The sequence below is a fragment of the Berghia stephanieae genome, unplaced genomic scaffold, assembly GCF_034508935.2.
Source record: "Berghia stephanieae isolate SIO BIC M18660-M18661 unplaced genomic scaffold, UCSD_Bste_1.3 scaffold528, whole genome shotgun sequence".
Classification (NCBI taxonomy): domain Eukaryota; kingdom Metazoa; phylum Mollusca; class Gastropoda; order Nudibranchia; family Aeolidiidae; genus Berghia; species Berghia stephanieae.
This window is the reverse complement of record NW_027626711.1, coordinates 10001-20200: the sequence shown is the minus strand read 5'-3', so window position 1 is coordinate 20200 and position 10200 is coordinate 10001. Positions and strand designations below refer to the sequence as shown.

General features: G+C 41.5%; 1 protein-coding gene across 1 annotated transcript in view; it reads left to right on the top strand.

Annotated features, from left to right (window-relative positions):
* Positions 1-3588: 3588 nt before the first annotated feature.
* Positions 3589-10200, top strand: part of LOC144961992 (uncharacterized) — a gene marked incomplete at its 5' end in the record, with an annotated part of 15427 nt that continues 8815 nt past the window's right edge. Inside the window, 3 exons of the mRNA XM_078894992.1 lie at positions 3589-3629; positions 4285-4407; positions 7332-7487. Of these exons, the coding sequence (XP_078751118.1) occupies positions 3589-3629; positions 4285-4407; positions 7332-7487 (320 nt within the window). The remainder of the gene's footprint in view (positions 3630-4284; positions 4408-7331; positions 7488-10200) is intronic.

Below are 10200 nucleotides of genomic sequence, written 5' to 3'. Positions count from 1 at the left end.
CTTCCCTTTTCTTCTTTTTCTTCCTTTTTCTTCTTTCTTTTTTCTTTTTCCCCTTTTTTTTCTTCTTCTTCTTTTTTTTCTTCTTCCTTTTTCTTCCTCTTTCTTCCCTTCTTCTTTTCCTCTTCCTCTTTTTCCTTTCTTCTTTCTTCTTTTCTTCTTTTTTCTTTTTCCTTTTTTCCCTTCTTTTTCTTCTTTTTCCCTTTTCTTTTTCCCTCTTCTTCTTTTTTCTTTTTTCTTTCTTCTTCTCTTCTTCTTCTTCTTCTTCTTCTTCTTCCTTCTTCTTCTTCTTCTTCTCTTCTTCTTCTTCTTCTTCCTCTTCTTCTTCTTCTTCTCTTCTCTCTTCTCTTCTTCTTCTTCTTCTTCCTCTTCTTCTTCTTCTTCTTCTTCTCTCTTCTTCTTCTTCTTCTTCCTCTCTTCTTCTTCTCTCTTCTTCCTCTTCTTCTTCTTCTTCTTCTCTTCCTTCTTCTTCTTCTTCTCTCTTCTTCTTCTTCTTCTTCTCTTCTTCTTCTTCTCTTCTTCTTTCTTCTTCTTCTTCTTCCTCTTCTTCTTCTTCTCTTCCTCTTCTTCTATCTTCTCTTCTTCTTCTTCTTCTCCTCTTCTCTTCTCTCTTCCTCTTCTTCTTCTCTTCTCTTCTCTTCTTCTTCTCTCTCTTCTTCTTCTCTTCTCTTACTCTTCTTCTTCTTCTTCTTCTTCTCTCTTCTCTTCTCTTCTTCTTCTTCTCTTCTTCCTCTTCTTCTTCTTCTTCTTCCTCTTCTCTCTTCTCTTCTTCCTACTTCTCTCTTCTTCTTCTTCTCTTCTTCTTCTTCTTCTCTCCTTTCTTCTTCCTCTTCCTCTCCTCTTCTTCTCTTCTTCTTCTTCTCTTCTCTTCTCTTCCTCTTCTTCTCTCTTCTCTCTTCTTCCTCTTCTTCTTCTTCTTCCTTCCTCTTCTTCTTCTTCCTCTTCTTCTTCTTCCTCTTCTCTTCTTCTTCTTCTCTCTTCTCTTCCTCTCTTCTCTTCTTCCCTCTTCTTCTCTCTCCTCTTCCTACTCCTCTTCTTCTCTCTCTCTTCCTCTCCTCTTCCTCTTTTTCCTCTTCTCTCTCTCTCTTCCTCTTCTTCTCTTCCTCTCCTCTTCCTCTCTCTTCCTTCTTCCTCTACTTCTCTCTTCTTCTTCCTCTTCTCTTCTTCTTCTCTTCCTCTTCTCTTCTCCTCTTCCTCTTCCTCTTCTTTCTCTCACTCTTCTTCTTCCTCTCTCTTCTCTTCTCTCTCTTCTTCTCTTCTCTTCCTTCACTCCTATCCTTCTTCCTCTTCTCTCTCTCTCTCCTTCTCCTACTCTTCTTCCTTCTCCTCTTCCTACTCCTCTTTCCTACTCCTCTTCTCTCCTCCTACTTCTCTTCCCTACTCTCTCTTCCTACTCCTCTCCTACTTCCTCTTCCTTACTCCTCTTCTTCCTACTCTCCTCTCCTACTCCTCTTCTCCTACTCCTCTCTCATCCTACTCCTCTTCCTTCACTCTCTCTTCCTACTCCTCTTCCTACTCCTCTCTCCTACTCCTCTTTCCTACTCCTCTTCCTACTCCTCTCCTCTTCTTCCTCCTCTCCTACTCCTCTCTCTTCTACTCTCCTCTCCTACTCCTCTCCTACTCCTCTTCCTACTCCTCTTCCTACCCTTCTACTCCTCCTCCTTCCTACTCCTCTTCCTACTCCTTTCCACTCCTTCCTACTCCTCTTCCTACTCCTCTTCCTACTCCTCTTCCTACTCCCTTCCTACTCTCTCTACTCCTCACTCCTCTCCTACTCCTCTTCCTACTCCTCTTCCTACCCTCTTCCTACTCCTCTTCCTACTCCTCTTCCTACTCCTCTACTCCTCTCACCCTTCCTCCTCTTCCTACTCCTCTTCCTACTCCTCTTCCTACTCCTTTCCTACTCCTCTCCTACTCCTACTCTTCCTACTCTTCTATCCTCTCTATCTCTCCTACTCCTCTACTTCCTACTCCTCTTCCTACTCCTCTTCCTACTCCTCTTCCTACTCCTCTCCTACTCCTCTTCCTACTCCTCTTCCTACTCCCTCCATCTCCTCATCCTCTACTCTTCCTACTCCTCTCCTATCCTCATCCTACTACTCTTCCTACTCCTCTTCCTACTCCTCTCCTACTCCTCTTCCTACTCTCTCCTACTCCTCTCTCCTACTCCTACTCTCTACTCCTCTTCCTACTCCATCCTATCCTACTCCTCTCCTACTCCCTCCTACTCTCTCCTACCTCTCTACCTCATCTCCTACTCCTACTCTCCTCATCCTACTCCTCATCCTCACCCTACTCACTCCTACTCCTACTCCTACTCCTCATCCTCCATCCTACTCCTCTACTCCTACTCCTATCCTACTCCTACTCCTACTCCTACTCCTCATCCTACTCCTACTCTCTACTCCTACTCCTACTCCTCATCCTCATCTCTCACTCCTACTCCTACTCCTCATCACTCACTCTCTACTCCTACCCTACTCACCTACTCCTTCTCCTACTCCTACTCCTACTCCATCCTCATCCTCCATCCTACTCCTACTCATCACCTCCTACTCCTACTCATCCTACTCCTACTCTACTCCTACTCCTACTACCATCCTACTCACCTCATCCTCTCCTACTCACTCATCCTCATCCTACTCCTACTCTACTCATCCTCATCCTACTCTATCCTCATCCTACTCCTACTCCTACTCTCCTACTCTCTACTCCTACATCCTATCCTACTCCTACCTCATCCTACTCCTACTCCTACTCCTATCCTACTCTACTCTACTCATCCTACTCCTACTCCTACTCCTACTCCTACTCCTACTATCCTATTCCTACTCCTATCCTCTCCTACTCTACTCATCCTACTCCTACTCCTATCCTCTACTCTACTCCTATCTACTCTCCCTCCTACTCCTACTCTATCTCCTACTCCCTACTCCTCATCCTACTCCTCCTACTCCTCATCCTACTCCTACTCTCTCCTACTCCTCATCCTACTCCTACCTCTCCTCTCTACTCCTATCCTAACCTCCTCTACTCCTCATCTACTCTACTCCTCCTACTCCTCATCCTACTCCTACTCCTCCTACTCCTCATCTACTCTACTCCTCCACTCCTACTCCTCCTCCTACTCTCTCCTACTCTCCTCCTCCTACTCCTCATCCTACTCCTCCTCCTCCTACTCCTCATCCTACCTCCTCCTCCTACTCCTCATCCTACTCCTACTCCTCCTACTCCTCATCCTACTCCTACTCCTCCTACTCCTCATCCTACTCCTACCCTCCTACTCTCATCCTACTCTACTCCTCCTACTCCTCTCCTACTCTCACTCCTCCTACTCTATCCTACTCCTATCCTCTCCCTCATCTACTCTACTCCTCCTACTCCTCATCCTCCAACTCATCCTCCTCCTACTCCCTCCATCTCTCCTACTCATCCTCCTACCTCTCATCCTCCAACTCATCCTCCTCCTTCTCCATTCTCCCTCCTCCTCATCAGATGTAAGAAGTAAAATATTTCACATATTGTTCCAAACTTGGTATAATTAATTGTCGCAATATCCATGACAATGCCATTTTTATTTCTTGTTTCTAGGAGATCCAAGTTGAAGCCCTTCTCAAGAGCCATCCGGGAAAGTAAGACAAGAATTTTTTATTCTTTTTCTTTCTTAGCTTCATTTTTGTGCGGCTATGTGGTCCAGTGGTAGGTATGACACTCGCTTTCGGATCGGAAGGTCTTGGGTTCGAGCCAGGTGTAAAATGAGTACGTGGTCGTTAACAGCGTTGTCTATGTCATGGAAAAAAAATTGTAATATCGCCTGACAGGCGTCGTTATGTCTCGTTCTTCGTGTAACTTGTTGCTGTTGGTCAGGGAACCATTGTAAAGCGCTTTGAGCACGTTTAATGGAGATTGCACTTTATAAAAGCTCAAGTTGTTTGGGGTTTTTTTCTTTCTTTGTGCGGCTATGTGGTCTTGTGGTATGACACTCGCTTTCGGATCGGAAGCTCCTGGGTTCGAGCCTCGCTCGGTGCATAGTTGAGTCCTTGGAAAAGACTCTTTACTCACTTTCCCTCACCGTACTCGGGTGTAAAATAAGTGCCTGGCCTTTCACAACGTTGTCTCTGTCCGAAAAAAACGTGTAATATCGCCTAACAGTGACAGGCGTCATGTCCCGTCTTACATATTAAAAGTTGCTGTTGGCCAGAGACCTTTTGTAAAGCTCTTTGAGCACGTTAGTGAACATTGCTCTATATAAAAGCTCAAATTGTTTGGGTTTTTTCCCTGTGACAGGCCTGCCGCTAAGCCTCATCCTAGAACATCGTTTAATCCGTACACAGACAAGCTTTGCAATCGACTGGACTCTTTCTACAAACAGCCCGTCAAGTTAAGATATCTTCTACAACGTGCCTTCAAGTAAGTCCGTGGATTAGCTGAAACGACAATATCTTTAACTCTCTCATTACCAGCTATTTTCATAATTTCATAATCTATTAATAAATAGATTTATTCCGAAGTCACGTGTTATCAGGATAATAAAAACATCCTGCGTATGATATATGTGACCCTACGCCTCAAAACGGTATTAAGTCGGGATGATTAAGAAGCTGAAAATTGAATTCATATCCAGAAATATCAGACTGACTTTGAGCTTTTATGCTTTATTGAGGAGAATGGATATCATATTTTAGAATGCTAAATATCAACAATTCAAATGTTTGACCAGTTTAGCTGTAATCAGACTTTTAAGCGTCTGGTTCATCCCAACATAATACCGTTTGGAGACGTCGGGTCACAGACTATTATTACTCAAACAAAAAAGTAACAATGAGGTCTACAACACAATGTTTAGTATTAATTTATAGCTGTAGTGAAAGCTTTTATTTATATTTTGTGATGTACAAGAGAAATCAGAATGAGAAAAATGTTGGTTGTATCGTAACGAATGTGAGGATTTTTCTATAGTTGGTAAGGACAGGGTTAAAATTTTGGCCAGAAAACTCGCACTTCAAATATCGATGGACTAAAATTACCCTTATCTTGTCAACAACAACAACAAGGAAAACTCTCAAACCCGGGGCTTCCTTCAGGACTTCCGTGAAGTCCCAGGTTTGAGAGTTTTTTTACCAAGATGTGGGTCATTTTAATCGATTTGATATTGGAAAGAACCAGTTTTCTGGGCCACAATGTTAGACTCTAAATGCTGGGTGGGGATCCTGACCTCCCATAGTGGGCAGGGAGGTACATGCTGTGTCTTCTATCCTCCCATGCCCGTTTTCCAATTGTTTCCTGTCATTGTCTTGGAATGAGATTGCTTGGTTTTGTCCTGACCCTTGCCGGAGTTACTTGGCTTGGGAGGGAAACAGTCGAATTTATAGTTATTGTTTTGGGAGATGATATTTTTTTCCTTGTAAATCATCTCTCTGTTATGCATTGTATTATGTTTAGTTTACATATTATAATATATGATTTGTAAACATTTGAGTGTATTCCTCTTAGTTGGGACATGTGCTTGTGTCTGGATGAAACTTTTAGGAGATCTCAAACTAAGTACTTTGACGGTGTGCTCTTGGAATCTACATCTGTTCCCAATTTGAACCAATTCCCCTTTGTCTCACCTTTTCTTTTGTGCTTTAATTGTAATTCTAGAACTTTTTACTATCCCATTTTCTTCCTTTTTACTGGCGCCGATATGACCTTAATGTGTTGCAAGCGCCGTAAAACCCTTAAAAACAAAACAACAAGACTAAATGCCTGCCTTTCCAAAGTACGACTGGATAATATAAATATTGCTGCTCGAAGCTCGAAGAAATAAATCATCATCATCATTGCCTTTTTCACCCTGGGTCAGGGTATAGGCCACAGACAAACAGTTTCCATCCTTCTCTATCCTGAGCTAACTTTTTTATCTCATTCCAGGTCTTACCACTTCTCTGTATATCAGCTTCTTATAAATTCTGTCATGGTGTGTGATTCCCCCATCTTTGGGTCACCTGGCTGGGGGTTGGCAAAGGGTTAACACCCCTTTCCGTTAAACTCAAACCGTTACAGAAACGCAGACGGACAAACCAAATCCTTTTTTTAGCTTGGGCGACCGAAGAGTTTCTAGAATGACAGAATTTATAAGAAATAATAACAATGTGAAATTGAATTCAAGCTTCAATTTAATAGACGAAAACGTCCATTTTATCTGTTTTCGTATATTATATTAAATTGAAGTTTACATTCAATTTCACGTTGTCATTCAAAGTACGACTGAGGACATGGTATTATTATGTCTGTACCCGATGCTTCGAGTTTTATTTTTAGCTTGCTTTATTAAAGTTTGACTTAACTCACTCAATCCTGGAGATTTTGCTACTTTTCAAAACTGGAAAAAATGCATAAAATTGACTATTTAAATAGATAGTTTTATTCAACTATCATTAACAAGTAAAAACTAAAAACATTAGCGTTGATACCCTGCCTATAATTTGTCTCAGGAAAAATTAATAAATAAGCATGGGGGTAAAAGTAACCCGGATAAAGTACGGATATAGTCGGTGTTAGGCTTGAATGAGTTAATAGGGAAGTCAGGGTGACTTAAATTTCCTAAGTCTTAACATTTGTGACATTTCGTGTCAAAATGGTATTATGCCGGATTGAAATTAGATCCCAAAAAATGAAATTAAAGTAAAGAGGCCGGAAACGTCACGTTTCACTTTTTGTCGCTTTTAGAAATTCTATTCACTCTGTTTTCTCAGTTGGTAGAGAACTCGCTTCACACGCAAGGGTACCAAGATCGATACCTGGTTTGTTCAAGTTTGTTTGTTTTTTTTTTGTTTTTTTTTCTGATCCTCCTGTCCTGTCAGCAGTGAATGGGTCTGTTAGATCTGGCGAAATGTATTTTGCGATAGACCAGCGTCTTATCCTAAGGGTAGCAGACAATTGCTATTGTTTGTTTCACGCTAGAGAAACCGGGAAACCTTTATGGCTCTGAAGGACTACCTTAATCCATCAATCACACATCGAGACTTGAATAAGGTCTTATAATTTTGACGATAAATTCTATTTTTAGCATCTAATCCATTCTGTCATAATACAGTTTGGAAAAGATAGGTCACATTTAGATATTATTATCATCATCATCATCATCGTCGTCGTCATCATTATCATCATCATCATCATCGTCGTCATCATCGTTATCATCATCACCATCATCATCATCATCATCATCGTGATCATTTAATCATCATCATTATGACAACCGTTCACTTTCTCAAGGATGGTTATCGTACAATCACTCTGAAAAAACTTAAAAGCCTTTTAAACGAAATATTATTTGATATTGATTTTTATAGACTTCACAAAGCGGAAGACGAGAAAGCATTTTATCAACTGCCTCGTCCAGTGGGCATAGGGTACGAGAGGCCCTGGCTCCAACCGCCAGCCGAAACAGATCCCGGGACTTCTCAAGACCAAGATAAGCAGGAATCCAGGGCTCTTCGTGACATCATGTAAGAAAGCGTGTCGTGTCGTTCGTATATTATCTCCGTTAACTTATAGTTATATTCTGGCGCTTTCGTAAAAAAATGTACGTCACAATACCTGAGCTTTGAGCTTTTCAATAGCGCAATGTCCACTAAACGTGCTCAATGCGCTTTACAGGGGATCCCTAGCCACAACAGCAACATTTAACATGTAGGATGAGACATGATGACGCCTGTTAGGCGATATGGCATTGTTGTTTTGTTGGGGGGGCGGGGTTCCCCAAAAGAAACAACGATCTTAACGGCCAGGTACTCATTTTACACCTGATTACGGTGAGAGAATGTGAGTAAAGAGCCTTTTTCAAGGACTTAACTATGCGCCGCTCAGAGCGGGACTCGAACCCAGAACCACAGACTAGAGAGGGGCCTCTGTATAGTCTGTGCCCGGAACCGTCCGATCCGAAGGCGAGTGTCGAGCCACACTAAACCACATAGCCGCACAATACAAGACTACAGTCACCATAATATATGAACGTGGAAAGTTAGTTGTTATTTGTAGAGAAAAAAAATAACTTGAGCTTTTATATAGCGCAATATCCACTTAATGTGCTCAAAGCGCATTACAAGGGGTCTGACCAACAGCAACATTTAAAATGTAGAACGAGACATGTTAGGCGAGAATACATTTTTTTTTTCCGACAGAGACAACGCTGTTCACGGCCAGGTACTCATTTTACATCTGAGTACGGTGAGAGAATGTGAGTAAAGGGTCTTTTCCAAGGACTCAACTATGCGCCGAGCTAGACTCGAACTCAGGACCTTCCGATCCGAAAACGAGTGCCATGCCACTAGACCACATAGCCGCCATAGAGAAGAGAAGAAGAGGAGTAGGGGGAGGAGGATGAGGAGGAGGAGGAGGAGGAGGAGAAGGGGGGGGGGGAGGAAGTAACGTGAGAGTTTAGTTCAAGCGTCGAGAAGACAAGAAATAAAACTCCCCTTAGAGAATTTGACAAAATAACGAATAATAGCTGAATCTCGTGACTTTGTTGTTTTTGTTGTCGTTCATTTTACATTGTTCCATTGAATAAAGTGTGCGACCTTGTCAAAATGAGTCATGACAATGGGGAGGCAACCCTTAATTTTACTTAAAAGGGGTATTTTTTCATTCCGAATATTGTGTGAAATTATCTGGTGTGTGAGAAAAATGACAGTAACAGTTTAGAGGCGTGTAGCCGAGAGACTAAAATTTTGCATTGCAAGTCTGAAATTTTACCAAATAATACAAACACAGAGCATTTATGTAGCGCAATATCCACTAAACGCGTGCTCAAAGCCCTTTACAAAGGGGACCCTAACCAAAAGCAACACTTAACATGAAGGACGAGACATGAATGACGTCTGTTAGACGATTTTACAATATTTTTTTTCCCGACAGAGACTACACTGTTAACGGTCAGGTACTCGTTTTACGCCTGAGTACTGTGAGAGAATATGGGTAAAGAGTCTTTTCCAAGGACTCAACATTGTGCCGCTCTTGACGGTGAAAGACATAACACATATCCGCAAAAACAAACCCATTTATTGAAATTTCAGTACTCAATTTCTTAAATACATATATGTTGAAAATTGTTAATTTCACTATTGCACATTTTTTTCTTCTTGCTTTATTGAAGATTTAGGGCGTAATTCTCAAATTATGTTGATGAAATTTGCTGATCTCCCATTTTGCTTTATGACTGTTTATAGCCTTTTTCCCATGATGCAATTGACCTTCTTTTCTATCATTTTGAATAGAATATTGAATTGAATCTGTTTAACTCTGCTTTTGTCGTTGTCCTTCCTTCAGAGCCATAGGCCCATGGAGCAATTGCTTGCTATCCTTTGGTTAGGACAATAGTCTATCGTAAAGTGCTTTCCGGCAAATCTAACAGACTCAGCTACCCATTCACTGCTAGATGGACGGAGGGCAAAAAAAATAAAATCTCGACTGCACCCGGGATCGATCTTGATCGACTGCGTGTGAAGCGAGTGCTCTACCAACTGAGCTATCGGGACCCCCACTTCCCTCTGTGCGTTGTACGGTCCTTCTTATAAATGAATTTGGACATCATTGACCAATACCAGCTGTAGTTCATTGGTCTCAAGTCAGTCAGGAGTCATTGGATGCCATTCATTTATAGATAGTTCGAAGTTGGCGTCCTGGGTGGGGATCCTGACCTCCCATAGCGGGCAGGGAAGTACACACTGTGTCTTCTATCCCCTTATATCTGTTTTCCCAACATGCTTTCTGTCTTTGTCTTGGAATGAGATTACTTAGTTTTTTTTTCCTGGCCCTGGTCGGAGTCCTGGCTGGGAGGGAAACAGTCAAATGCATAGTTATTGTTTTGGGAGATGATATTTTTTTCCTTGTAAATCAGCTCTCTGTTATGTATTAGTATATTTGTTATTTTTTAATGTATAATGTAAGCATTTGAGTGTATTCCTCTTTGTTGGATTTTGTTCTTGTGTCCGGATGAGATTTATAGGTGATCTCAAACTAAGTACATTGGTGATATGCTCTTGGAATCTACATCTGATCCCTATTTGTTCCCTGTTCCCCTATGTCTTATTTTCTCTTGGATGCTTCAATTGTAATTCTAGAAAGTTTTACTATCCCATTTTCTTCCTTTTTACTGGCGCTGATATAACCTAAATGTGTTGCAAGTGCCGTAAAACCCTTAATAACAATTACATAATAACA